This window comes from Pagrus pagrus, assembly GCF_965226575.1.
Source record: "Pagrus pagrus genome assembly, contig: HAP1_SCAFFOLD_423, whole genome shotgun sequence".
NCBI lineage: Eukaryota > Metazoa > Chordata > Actinopteri > Spariformes > Sparidae > Pagrus > Pagrus pagrus.
In genome coordinates this window covers 24144-38702 of record NW_028175042.1, presented here as the reverse complement: position 1 = coordinate 38702, position 14559 = coordinate 24144, and the positions used below count along the sequence as shown (strand labels likewise).

Here is a 14559-nt window from a genome sequence, read left to right as displayed (position 1 = left end):
TCTGTTTCCTGAAGATGGAGGACCCGACCATGGTAACTGACCACGCCAACTTCCTGTCAGCACACGTCACATGACCTCATTGAATCATGAAAGGAGCCAGCTTATTACTGACTGTTAATAACTGTTATAACTGATCAGCTCACGTGTGTTTGACTCCGTCAGGTGAGGTGGTGGAGCTGTATGGACCAGAGGGAACAGGTGAGTTCACTCTACAGGAAACAGCCTGGCTCAACTTACTGTAAAGTCTGTGTGTGTTGTGTGTTATGTGTGTGTTTGTGTGTGTGTCTCAGGTAAGACAGAGCTGCTCTACCACCTGCTGTGTCACTGTGTGTTGCCGGTGGCGTCCGGCGGTCTGGAGGTGGACGTTGTGTTCGTGGACACCGACTACAGTCTGGACATGTTACGACTGGTCAGCATCCTGGACAGCAGACTGAACGCAGGTACACACACACATTACAAACACACACACCAACGAAGAAGTAGAAGCAGAGCAACTTGTGTTTTTAAGACTTCTTCTGTGTTGCTGTAGCGCCCCCCTCAGGACAAATAATAAAATAATAATAACACATCTTATTCACATTTTTCTGTTAACCTCTCATCGTACTCAAAGACGCTTTAAACCATTTAAAGAACAAACGACATGTTAACTTTGCTGCTCTTCAGACTGAGAGTTGTTGTTTTAATAACCTCTGCAGCCTGTAGAGGGCGCTAACCTCTGTCATCCATCTCTCTCTCTCTGTATCTGTCTAGCTCGTTCTACCGGCTCGCCCTCGGCAGGTTCAGATGAGGCCGTGTTGCGTCTGTGTCTGTCTCGCCTCCTCGTCGTCCACTGTTCCTCCTCCTCCCAGCTCCTCCTCACCCTCCACTTCCTGGAGACCTCCTTGTCTTCGCGGCCCGCCCTGGCGCTCCTACTTATTGACAGCATCTCTGCTTTCTATTGGCAGGACCGCTGTGAGGGCGGGACCAGCATCACCAAGCAGGAAGAGAGGCTCAGCAAGTGTGCAGAGCTGCTGGGCCGACTGCTCAGGTAGCTGTTCATCAATTTAGGTGGTTCTAGTGCTGCTGTAGGTGGTTTCACTGAGTTCTAGACATTCTTTAGTTGGTTGCAGAGGTCTTTTAATGGGTACCTGTGGTGCATCAAGTTGTTCTTGGGGTTCTGGTGTTCAAAGAGGAGGTTCTTGGGGTTTTATAGGTAGTTTGGTGGTTATAATGGTCATTGAAGATGTTCTATGGATCCCTTAGGTTCTTATCGACACTGACATTGAAGAGTTGCCTTATGTAGATGTTGTGGTCAGAGGAGGTTCTTAAGGTTTTTAGGGTGTGCTAGTGATCATTGAGGTGGCTGTCGTGGTAACTAAGGAGGTTTAAGAGAACTTTTTGGTAGTTAGATGGTTCTAGTGGTCATTTAAGAGGTTCTATGGATCTCTTAGGTTCTTGTAGTCATTGATGAGTCAAGAGTTTCTAATCGATGTGGTCACTGAGGAGGTTCTAGAGGCCCTTAAGGTGGTTCACGTGGTCGTTGAGGAGGTGGTTCTACAGGTCCTGTAAGTGGTTTATTGGTTCTTGTAGTCTTTGAGGTCTTTCAGCTTGCCTCAAGGTGTCATTCTGCTTAACTTAAAAATTGTTGTTGTCAAGTTCCTTTAAGAGGTTCTTGTTGTCACTGAGGAGGTTCTAGTGGTCAGAGGAGGTTCTTGAGGTTTTTAAGGTGCCACTAGTGATCATTTAGGAGGTTCTCAAGGCTTTTTGTGTAGTTATGTGGTTCTTGAAGAGGTTCTATGTATCCTTTAGGTTCTTAAAGTCATTGACAGTTCAAGAGTTCCCTTATGTTGTTGATGTGGTCACCGACGTGGTTCTAGGGGCCTTTAAGGTAGTTGGGTGGCTCTGGTGGTCATTGAAGGGTGTTCCAGGGGTCAAAAAGGAGGTTCTAGTCATTGTTGAGGATGTTCTAGGGGGCTGTATGTGGTTCTTGTGGGTATTGAAAAAGTTCTACTGGTTCTGTAAGTGGCTCTCGTCAGTCCTTCAGGTTTTCTTGTGGTCATTAAAAATTGTTGTTGTCGAGTTCCTTTGTTATTGTTGTCATCAACGAGGTTCTTGAGGTCCTTTGGGAGGATGGATGGTTTTTGGGGTCACTGTGGATGTTAGTGGTCATGGAAGAAGTTGTAGTGGTCAGAGTAGGTTCTTAAGGTTTTTTTAAGTAGTGCTAGTGACCATTGAGGTCCTTGTGGTGCTCATTAAGGAGGTTCTAGAGAACTTTTAGGTAGTTGGATGGTTTTAGTGGTCATTGAAGGGAGTCTAGAGACCTTTAAGGTCTTGTGGTCATGGGTGTCTCTGGAGCTCCTTTCAGTGGTTGATTGAGGGAATCTTTGGGGTCCTTTGGGTACTTCTGGGTTCTTTCAGGTGGTTTTTGTAGAGCTTGAGGTGATGATCGTTCTCCACCGACACCAAACACATAGAGACATTTGAATGCTGTTCCACACAGTTGGAGAAGTGAAGCTGTTCTGGAGGAACGTGATGGACGCCGACTCACTAACGCTGCATGTTGTGTCGACTGTAGAATCTGTAACTGATCGCAGATTTGGCTCCTTCTCTCAGGGATTACAGAATCACCGTCTTCGCCACCTGCCACGCCATCAGGAGGAGCTACAGTGGACCTTCCTCCTCTTCCTCCTCCTCCACCTCCTCCTCCTCCTCTGAGTACGACCGGCCGTATCTCTGTCGCCCCTGGCAACGGCTGGTGAACCACCGGCTGCTGTGCTCCAGGCAGGAGGCTGCAAACAACATGGCCGCCACAGCAGGAGGCAGCACAGAGCAGAGGAGACGACATGTCTTCACCGTCCACTGCACTTCCTCCAGGACGAAGGCTTCCAGGAGCAGCTCCTTCTGCGTCACAGACGGAGGGGTGGAGTTTATCTGAACAGTCGCTGAGCTGCAGACATCAGGAGATTTACTGCAGGTGAAACCAGCTGTGAACAGGAAGTTGTTAGTTTTTTTATAACTTTATATTTTCCCTCAAGAAAAGTAGTTGAGTTCATGTACAAACACATTTGTTCAATAAAGTTTCCTGATGTGAGAGTTTTTTTATCATCTTTACTGCACGACAGGAGGCTGCTGCAGGCCGGATCAGTGGATCAGATCAGTGAACGTGGATCTATGAATCACAAGATAAAATAAAGAAGTTGCTACTCGAAGCTGCTCTGGAAGCTCGACAGGATAGAGAGCTGAAGCCCCGCCCCCTCCAGTGGACGAGGAGACAGCTGATGTACTGATCCAGTTGAACTGGGTCATCAATCACATGATGTTTGTCAGTTTGTTGTATTAAAGTCAAACCTCATGTAGTTTTGTGTTAAAGCGCTCAGTGAACTACATCGTCTCATCAGAACCAGAACCAACACCAACATGGAGCCAACTGGGCTCAGAACAGCTCGTAAACAAGATGAACGTCACTTCACTTCACGTCTTTATAATGACGTCACAGTCTGATGACAGACTGACAAACATCATCTGTGAGATTCAAACAGGAGCAATACATCATCTGTCTCTCTGCATCACTACAGATGAGCTCTGATCAATGAGCTCCATGAGGGGAACAGGAAGAGTCGGGGCTTCAGCTCTGTAGTAACCTGAGGGGCGGGGCTTCAGCTCTGTAGTAACCTGAGGGGCGGGGCTTCAGCTCTGTAGTAACCTGAGGGGCGGGGCTTCAGGTCTGTAGTAGCCTGAGGGGCGGGGCTTCAGGTCTGTAGTAACCTGGGGGCGGGGCTTCAGCTCTGTAGTAACATGGGGGCGGGGCTTCATGGCTGTAGTAACCTGGGGGCGGGGCTTCAGGTCTGTAGTAGCATGGGGGCGGGCTTCATGTCTGTAGTAACCCGGGGGCGGGGCTTCAGGTCTCTGTTAACCTTGAACCCGTCTGTACGTTGAGAGAATCTATCGGTGGTCCTCTCTGATTTATCTTGTGACCCTCTGGATGGACCCGACCTCCAGGTTGGGAACCACAGGACCAAACGAGCCAACTGAATATAAAGTAGTTCAAAGTGTCTCCACCAGGGGGCGCTCCAACAGCTCCACGCTGCTTCATTTACTTTTACTTAGTTAAACTTGTGAATACTGACTGTAGTTTTAGTGTAATATGAAGGTGAATATGACTTCCAGCACTGAGACGACAATTATATTTAAGTGAGATGAACTCCTTTTTCGGTCTTTTGCTTCCGAACAACAAAACACTACAGAGACATTACAGTGAAATGGCTTCAGTCAGAGAACTGGACCACATCGCTGCTGAAATCTTTGTAATGGGAATAACGACCTTTTCAATGAGGCTTCAGGAAAATACACCTGAGGAAATATAGACTGAACGGCTTTAAGTTAAAACATCATACAACAAACAAAAGTAACAGTTTAGAAGAAGTATGGAGCAGTAAATGTTCCCTCCATACAGCTCCTCTCCTAATCCAGATATCCTCCAGTGTTACAGATCAATATGATCAGCCGTCCTCCATTAACCACCCGACCCGGTCCACAGGTCCAGGTTATTATCCCTGAACAGCCTCTTCTGTTTAAACATCAGTTATTCTCATTAATTGATCTCAGAGGTTCATGGAGCTGCTGTGTGCCTGCTGCTCTGCTCAAACCAAGTGAAGAAGGACAGTGTTGTGATGGATTAATGATCAGTTATTGATCCTTTATTGGTTGTGACTGTTTGGTCTGTTTCAGTGCTGACAGAGGAACCCTAACCATGACGTCATGTGTTAAAGCACATGACGTCACGTGTTAAAGCACAGACACATGAAGTGATGAACAGGTTAATTAACGGCTCAGGTAATGACGGCTCCATGTTTGAGGCACGTGCAGCAGCAGTCCGGCTCCTCGCGGACGGATCCAGTCCGGGACTTCAGGTCTGATGACAGACCGCTTCACCAGAGCAGCCCTCCAACAGATCCCTCCGCGGGGTCAGACACACTTTTTACACAACACAAACAAATGAACGCGGCCGGACGCGCGCACACACACACCGACACGGTTCACACTGTCGCTCCCGGTGAATGTCGCCTCTAACCGGGCGTAAACAACCAGCCCGGCCCGGTGCGCGTGTCTGCTCCGGTGCAGCAGTTAATGTTTTCTGGGACCTACTTCTCCTGCTGTCGCTGACAGGCGGTGCTTCGGTCGCTCCCAAACATGGCCTCCATGACGGAGCGACCGCTTCAACTTTAATTTTTCGCCAATTTTCACAGCGAAACCGTCTTTTTTCCTCCACGATCCACGGGAATGTTTGGTCGGAACACCGAACCATGGCAGACTCGTGAAGCAGATGTGATCTTTGGGAGAAGTTCGCTGTCGGATTTGAACAGATCGCTCTAAGTTGGCTGAAAGCTGGAGAGGAAAAAGAGAATTGCATCAAATCAGTAAGCAGCTTTTTCACCCCGCTCCTGCTCCCGGGCTGCCGGGCTCCGGGCTCGCTCGGCGGCTCTCTGCTTTAACTTGACGCCGCTCGGTCTCACTCGCACCGGGACGATGAATAAGCGCGCGGTGGATGCACTCGTTTCTAGTGCGCGCTAACAGCTAGCCAGCTAGCTAATGCTAATGCTAACAGAGAAGTGATCAGTCAACTGGGCGGTCCGGGGAAGCTAAATGCTAACGGCTAACTGCTCCGTTCCTACTATTCAGTTTAATGTGAGAAGTAAACAGTGCGTGCGTGCGTGCCTGTGTGTGTAGCATTAATAACCTTCACTGACTCGTTTCATTTAAAACACACACACAAACACACACACACACACACAAACACACAACTCTTCTGACAGATGGTAACCAGGCAGTTAACCCCACAGACACGCGCGCACACACACACATCGACACTTTATCATATCCAATCACTTTCTGATCAACTCATGATTGATTAGTGATCAGTGATCTCTGTCTGCTGTCACGTGGTACACTGCTGTGTGTTTATCTTAAAGGAGCATTCTGTAGTTTTGGTGAAGATCTTTTACTGATTTTAAAGGACAACACAGTCTACACTGTTTGACTGTGTCTATATGTGGCGGACCCTGCCACCTCTCTAGCTTCAGACAGTGTTCTGGGACCTTGTTCTCTTCTGAGGACAGCTTGTTGATTCACTGATGGACACAGTTTGTATTATTACCTCATTAATATGAGTGTGACAAGATCTGGCGATATTAAAACGTGATGATATTTCTCGTCCAGGAGAGAAGCTCAGTCGCTAACAGACGCAGAGCAGCACCGGGCCTCCAGGAGGCGCTCCAGGCTCTGCAGACCGGGGTCATAGTGGTCACGTGATGCTCTGTGGCCAGATAGACTTCTTCCAGAAACTAACTTGGTGAAAGAAACGTCTGTACAACGCTTGATAGACGTTTTTGAGCATCACAACCCCGAGACACGACCCGTTAACTTTCGTACTGGAGCCATCAGGTCCAGTAACACCTGTAAAGTCCAGAAGAGCTGGGCGCTAAACAGGAAGTTAGCCAGGAGGTCGAACTTCGTCACACAGCTTCAGTTGGAAGTCAGAAGCTCAGATCTGAAGAGACTCGGGAGAGTTTGTGTCTTCAGCTGCAGATGATGATTCACTCAGTTCATCACAAGATGGTTACGAGTTAAAATGGACCTGCGTTGTTTTTGTGACTTTTGATTGAATAAAACTTTAAGACGTTTATTTAAAAGTAGTGTTAAAATATCGTCTTGTTCTCGTGAGCTGAGTGTATCGTCACACTCCACTCATTAATATTCTGGGTTTGGATTTCTACATACTGCTCCTTTAAACTCAAAGCAGAGTCTGGTTGTTTTCACTGTTGGTCAGCTGTTGTGTCACCGCAGAATATAAAACATGAGTCAAGAAGTAGGAAGAAGACAAAACTTGAGTTTCTTCATCAGTGTTTTCTACAAAACAAATGAAAGAAGGCATTTATACATTTAAAACATGTTGCCTACACTACACAACTTTTAATACTCTGTTTAAAATGTAATTGAATGTTTTTTAAGGCTCTAGTTCGTGCAGACGGTTTAATATGGGGACATTTTAAATGAGACTAAAGAGATTGTTAAAGGAGCAGTCTGTAGTTTTAGTGAAGAAATGTTAATGAGCAGAGAAAGATCCTCAAACAAACTAAATGATCAAACTCTGTTTTCTTGACTGAATAAACAAACTGACACAATTTATACCGTTTTACTTAGTTTATATGTGGCGGACCCTGCCACCTTTGTAGCTTCAAACCAGAGGTCGACTGATTAATGGGTTTGGCGCTGATACGACCTTTTACAAACTATTGATATCTGAACTTGGCGCCGATGGTTTCTGATGGCTGCACAGCCTCCACCGACCACACGGGGGAGCACGTCGCCATCCTGCACGGAGGTTACGCTGAGTCATCATCATCAGTTGAGGCCACTTCTGCTTTAAATATCTAAATCGTCTTAATCTAAAGTCAACAGACTGACAGACAGGTAACTGCTGCACGTTAACGTTAGATATACAGCAGCTAAATGTGACTAAGACTTTAATTAATGTCACGTTTTTCAATGTAGACTAAGAGACTAACGTTACATCAGAGGTATTACTTTCATAAAGTAACCCTCCACGCCATTAAACACCTTCCACACTTTACGCTGGTGATAGTGTTAGAAAATGTAAAATCTTTGCGACCCCGTCGTAACGTTGGGACAGCTGATTGTACCGGAGGCTGACGAGTGTCATTCAAGTCACATCTAGTCTCTCATAGTCGGACCTCTCTCATCTGACCTGTTTTCAGTTTATCTAGTCTCGAATATAAAACACAACACCACCAGCTCGTCCACGATGGAGACAGGACACTGAAGACAACCAGACAGGAACAGAGACCATTCTGTTAATGTTACTTCATACTGTTCAGAACAATAATCAATAATCCAGCCATGTAACACGCTCAGGATCCTCCTCACTGCGGGAATATACACCAACATTAATGGTTAGTAAGAGTGGCATTTAACACTAACGGGACAGAACAGAAGTGATCCTGGTCAGAACCGCTCGTCGTCCTGTAAAGAGAACAGAGTCCAACAGTGTAATCCAGCAGATCCCACGTGTCCAGATGTTGTGTCTTGATATCAAATAGACAGAAACTCAAATGAAACGTCTCTAAAGTTACTTTACTGACGTTACAGCTTCACTGTAACTTCTCACAGAGAGGCTCTAATGTTCAGTTCAGACTCTAATAAAGTTGATGCCAAAGATCGTTCGATTTTAACAGTGTTACATTTAAAAAGAAATGAAAACAATTTAAATGATGAATACAGACTGTGTTGTACCTACAGTCTTCACTCCACCTGTACACTCAGTAAACCTCATTATCTTTCATGTCTTCAGTGGTAAAATGTGAAAGATATTTAACCTCATTAACGACCTCAGGATGATTATCAGTCCCTCCAGGACGCCACAGACTGTTGTGGTCTGATATTCGGGATTTCGTGGCAGCTTTTCTAAATTAGTTGCAAGTTGTGACGGTTTTGAGTTATTTTTTAAATGAAGTTGCAAGATCAAGTGAAAGTAGTTTACATTATTTTACAGGCAACATGCATCTATCACGTGATTATATTTCACAGTTGTTTTTACTGACTCACCTCTGTTCTTTCAGAACTTGCAGCAGTGATTCGTCTCAGCTGTTGTCTCACCTGTTGTCCACCTGTCAGTAACCACCACGATGTTGCACACAGTTTACCTTCGCTTTCAAGCAGAACGTCACAGACTAGTTTTGCTCGGTCTGCAGTGCTGGGTCTTTTAGGTAAATGTGAGAACATGTCTGCATCTTCAGATCCAGAAACAAGGAAGTGAGTTCACTGAAGGACGACAGCGATTGGTCAAATTTGCTAAATAATACGCAGTGATTGGTTGAATTTGGTCTGATCGCAATATCTGGAAATCCTGAAGGGACTGATTATCAGGATATGTAGTAAAGTTTGTTTTCATGTGTAATCGGACCTTCTGTGTTCTGGAGCTGCTGTTCTCATAAATACATCCCAGTCATCTTTGGAAGAACAAGATGGATGTTCAGGTTTTTGAAGATGTGATTGTTGGATTGGACTGATCTGTAGTCCGGTGGAGTTTGATTGTTCAACACAGCGGGCATCAGAGGCTATTGCCCGCTGTATAATTAATATTTGGACTGGACTGATGAGGCTGTGGTGAGGTTGTGATGACTAGGGTTGGGTACCGAAACCCAGTATGAGTATGGACCGGTTTCGACGTAAACGGTACTAACCGGACCGAATAAAAACAAAAGTTTCGGTGCCTCATTTTGGTGCCGCACTTGAAGGCACCGACGTCGCACGTGTTGCGCATGACGTCAGTGGCGCTGCTCGGTGCCGCTGATGAGAAGGTGAGAGGATCAACAAGATGCCAAAGGAAGACGGTCAAAAGTCTGGCTTCATTACACAGCTAAGGATGGAGACTCTGCGGTCTGTAATAAATGCCGCAAAACAATTGCGTGCAAGGGGGGTAACACGTCAAATCTGATGAAACACCTGGCAACACACGGCGTGTACTTAAAAGCCGAACTGTGCACCGTGTTTGACAAACTCCGCGACCCAGTGCCAAGCACATCCACGGCCGCCGCCGCTCCTGCCAGTGTTGCGCCTCCCCGACCCGGACTTCGTGAAGAAAGCCCCAGTCCTGCTGCCAGTGTGATGGACATCACAGATGACGATGACAGCAGCCTTTCTTCCCCCACCACCACACTCACTCACTCACTCACTCTCTTTTCTCTCTCTCCCTCTCGTCTCGTCCGTCATTATTAACGAGAAGCGGTGCCTCCTGGAGGAGCGGCAGCTCGGTACATCGTTTTAAATCACTGACTGAAAAACAGCCGTCCTTCATTCCAAAGTTTTAAGATGGAGCTCCTCATTAATCTCCATTATTATATTTTTCGATACAGTATTGTTGTATCTGATATTATGTAAATTGTGTGACTTTTATTTAATAATAGTTTATTTTTATGTTGTATTTATAATGTTTTAAGTTAATTGTTTTCAATTTGGCTCTGGAAATAAAAGGGCATAGTTTTTTTGACGAAGTGTGTGCATTCCTAGGTTTTTAAGTACCGGTTCAAGTACCATTTAAGCACCGGAACCGTTTAAACAATACCAAGTAGTAACCGGTGTCGGAAAAAACCCAACCGATACCCAACCCTAGTGGTGAGGCTGTGACGAGGCTGTGATGACGCTGTGATGAGGCTGTGATGAGGTTGTGATGACGCTGTGATGAGGCTGTGATGAGGCTGTGATGAGGTTGTGATGAGGCTGTGATTAGGTTGTGATGACGTTGTGATGAGGTTGTGATGACGCTGTGACGAGGCTGTGATGAGGTTGTGATGACGTTGTGATGAGGTTGTGATGACGCTGTGACGAGGCTGTGATGAGGTTGTGATGACACTGACAAGGCTGTGACGACACTGATGACGCTGTGACGAGGCTGTGACGAGGCTGTGATGAGGTTGTGACGAGGCTGTGATGAGGTTGTGATGACACTGACGAGGTTGTGACGAGGCTGTGATGAGGTTGTGATGAGGCTGTGATTAGGTTGTGATGACGTTGTGATGACGCTGTGACGAGGCTGTGATGAGGTTGTGATGACACTGACGAGGCTGTGACGACACTGATGACGCTGTGACGAGGCTGTGACGAGGCTGTGATGAGGCTGTGACGAGGCTGTGACGAGGCTGTGATGAGGTTGTGATGACACTGTGACGAGGCTGTGATGAGGTTGTGACGAGGCTGTGACGAGGTTGTGATGACGTTGTGATGACGTTGTGATGAGGTTGTGATGACGCTGTGATGAGGTTGTGACGACGCCTGGCGGTGGTCTGATACTGATCATTAGTATTCAACGTGACTGAACACTGATACACTGACATTCATTTACAGTAAAAATGAAACTTTAAGTGTCAAAACTTAAAGAACATTTACTCAAGTACAATTTTCAGCTGCTTTACTCGAGTATTTCCTTTATTTCTTCTCCTACATTTATTTGATACATTTAGTTACTAGTTACTTTGCTCAATCAGAGTATTCGGAGTTTACAGGCTGTTGAACGTCCTCTGGCCTCAGTATTTATCCAGTACAGATAATCATCAGAGCAGAGCGATGTGTTCAGGTTGTTTCAGGACAAAGTCAGCATCAACAAGGCAGCAGGTGTCAAAGGTCACTGATAGTCTCTGTTTGCTCCCTGTGCTGTGATTGGCTGGTTGAGCTGTCAGTCATTATGACATGTCAGTGGGTCACTGGGTCACACGGCTGTCCTCAGTCTGCTGTACTGGACTCTAGTGGACTACTGGACTCTACAGACAGCCTGAAAGTTGCTGGATTGACTCCATCAGCGAGGACATGCGTCATAATCCAGTCTGCAGCTCAGGTTGACTGTTGATTGTTCGTCCTCAGCTGGACAATAAAGTTTCGTCTCGACGTTGCTCTCATGCTCTGAACTGTGGCGGACATGAGGCAGACGACACTGATGTCGGAGGGAGGCAGAGATCATCTGAGAGAGATGATAAAACCTCACTCAGTATTTTTTAAACGAACATCTCGGAGCACATGTTGGATTTTATGAAAACAATATTGTTTTAGATTAAAACAAACGTGGACGACACTGCAGATGGATTCATGTTTTGTCATTGTAATGAAAACATGCAGCTTTTATTGTGTCGTCTGATTATTGGAAGGACTCCCTGAAGAGGAATGTAAATGATGAGACTTTACAATAAACACATTGTTTAATAAACGGTTTGTATAGATAGATTTCAGTCAAATAACTTCACTAAAGATTTAAGCTGTAAATGTCTTTTATTAATGATGGTTGTTAGAAAGAGTCAGAATCATCACACATATGTTTTATGACTCTTTGTCTTGAATCAGCAGCTGACACTGATCACTGATCACACTGATCACACTGACATGTTGGGTGATAACGTCTGAATCTTGTGTTTCTGGATCACAGAGGTGAGTTTGGTGAATGAACTTCCTGACAGTTGAAACATGTGACCTGACCTGATACTTCACCTTTCCAACCACAAACCTGCAGCTGTTCAACATCTGGCTGTGAGCTGAATCAGATTCTGTGTTATGGAACTGTAACTTATTGATCATGTGACTGACGTCTCTTTGTCGCGCTGTAGCTTTCACGTCCTGACTTCCTGTTCTGATTTAAACCTGGTGGTCAGACAAACAGAGTTAGTTGTAGTGACGGAGCGATTATCAGATCTGATGTTTAACATTGTTCAGATTATCTGTCAGTGAATAAAGAAATGGAGTTAAAATGCAAGACGTTGTCTCTGACGCTGCATCCTCTGATTGGTTACATGTCACGAGCCTATCAGGACTGAATACTGAATCTGAATCTGCAAAGTAACTAGTCACTAAAGTAATCCAATAAATCTGCTAGAGGTTCCAGATATCAGAGCCTGATTGATAGACTGGTCCATATCACAGATATATCAGTATCGTGTGAATGTTTCCTGATGTCAGCTGATATGAAAGTTGTTGTTTTTACAGCTCTCGGTGCTGAAGAGGAAGATGTTGTTACAGGTCCACTGTCAGGTCACTCGTGGGTTTAGATGATGAAGTTTGTTGTTGGACTGTAAAACGGATCTTTGATCACGTGTTCAGAACCACATTCAAGAGATCAGTGCAGAACTGTCGGCTGACAACATCTGTTATTGGTTGACCTGTAGTTTATCCAGACGACCTCCCACTCTGTGTCTCTTCCAGTAGACCGGACCTGAACCTCTCTGTTCTGTTTCAGAATGCCATCTGAGGCTCAGTCTCAGGAGCCTCGGGACAGAGGACCGGCCCCTCCAGTCACTCGGGCCGGACGCAGCGCTCAGCTGGCCAAAGCCGCCGCTACTAGCCCCGCCCCCGAGAGGCGGCCTCGTGGGCGACCTCGCAAAGATGGCAGCGGTGGCCGCTCTGCGCCTCCCGCCCCTCCTACTCCTCCTCCACCTCCACCTCCCAAATCAAGGAAGAAGTAAGTGTGTCTGAGGACAGGTGTGCTCACCTGCTGCTCTCATGTCTCAAACATCATGTTAAACTTTATGCTTTGGCAGAAATGCAGTGCGAGCACAGGCATCAACACTGACGTCGTTATTTGAAGACAACTTTGTCTGTCAACCTTCAACTGATTGTTCATATGAATATACACTGTATTCAGTAATAATACTGAAACGTTATTATTTTCACAGCTCACAGATGAAACGAACAAAAAAGATAACATGAAGAAAAATGTAGTACAAGAAATCAACACGTCAATAAAAATATATGAAATACTTTATTTTTCTTCATTGACAGCATTTTCCAAAGTATTTATTTTTTAATCAGGATCAGAGTTCCTTTATTTGTCCCGCAAATGGGGAAATTTATTGTTCGTTGTTGTCTTGTAATCATAAACTAAAAACACTTTTCCACTTTTACTTCAGTTCTGTATGTGGTTTGTCTGCGGGTTACCCAGCATGCACTGCTCACATCTGGTCGCGACATTATCAACCAGTGTTCATCGCGCTGGAGAAGAGTCTGGAAGTGACCCTGCAGGCTAACGCTAAGCTAGCTGTGTAGAAGTGTTGAACTGTCTGACTGAAGTCATCAAACAAACTCTCAGTGATGTGACTGAAGGAACCCAACAGGACAGATAATTAATATATTATCACCATCTGAACGTTAACACGCGGAGCGCAGAGCAGGCGGAGATGCAGAGTGTCGAGGAAACAGATGATGAACTGGTTTATAACAGAAACATCTCTGACTCTACAGACGAGTTATAACAGAAGGACAGTGAGAATTATTATCGTCAATAAACAACCTGATCAGCGATCAGCTCGAGTCTGATGACTCAGATTCATTATGCTGTATTGATATGTATGTAACCCTCAGAGGGAATAAAGTGAAGTAAGTGTGTGTGTGTGTGTGTGTGTGTGTTGTGGTGAGTGCGATCGGTTGGAGAGGAAGTGGTTAAGTTGCATGCTGGGTAATAAGCAGCGAGGAGGAGGAGGTGTGAGCTGGACCGAGTCTACTCCAGGTTTTACCTCCTGCTGCGCGCACACACGCACACGCACACACACACACACACACACTCGCACACACACACACACACACACACACACACACACACACTCTGCTGGATCCAGGAGGGTGTGTGTGTGTGTGTGTCTCTCTCTGCTGTTGCTCAGGTTTTGATGCTGTGATGTCATTGTGATGTCATCGTGTTTACCTGAACACCTGGTCAAAGTGTTTTTTTGTGTCCGCCGGCGCCTCGTCTCTGGATCACCTCGAGGGAACGTTTCATCTTCACTTGTCTCAAACATCGACATGAACTCCAGGATGAACTGATCAGAATCTGGTGGTCAAAGGTCAAAGGTCACGTGACCTCACAAAACACTTCACACTGCATCAGTGTGATAATTAGGACAAATTACACAAATGTCCACCAGGACAAACCCATGAAGTGATGACAATTTATATCCAAAAGGTCGACTTCACTGTTTTAAAACAGTTCTGACCCGCTGGTTCTGTCGAGGGTCACGAAGAGTCGTCACATGA

The 14559-nt window shown here is 45.7% G+C and overlaps 2 protein-coding genes across 2 annotated transcripts in view; both read left to right on the top strand.

The window, feature by feature from the left end:
- Positions 1-4: 4 nt before the first annotated feature.
- Positions 5-3072, top strand: xrcc2 (X-ray repair complementing defective repair in Chinese hamster cells 2; the record flags this gene model as incomplete). Its single annotated transcript, XM_084384527.1, has 5 exons — positions 5-32; positions 163-198; positions 291-440; positions 751-1027; positions 2593-3072. Coding segments are annotated over 5 exons (813 nt in total), but the record flags the coding sequence as incomplete, so codon positions are not given.
- Positions 3073-4673: 1601 nt separating this feature from the next.
- Positions 4674-14559, top strand: part of LOC311254127 (uncharacterized protein) — a gene marked incomplete at its 3' end in the record, with an annotated part of 33450 nt that continues 23564 nt past the window's right edge. The window contains 2 exon segments of the mRNA XM_084384528.1: positions 4674-5396; positions 12773-12994. Of these exon segments, the coding sequence (XP_084240654.1) occupies positions 12774-12994 (221 nt within the window).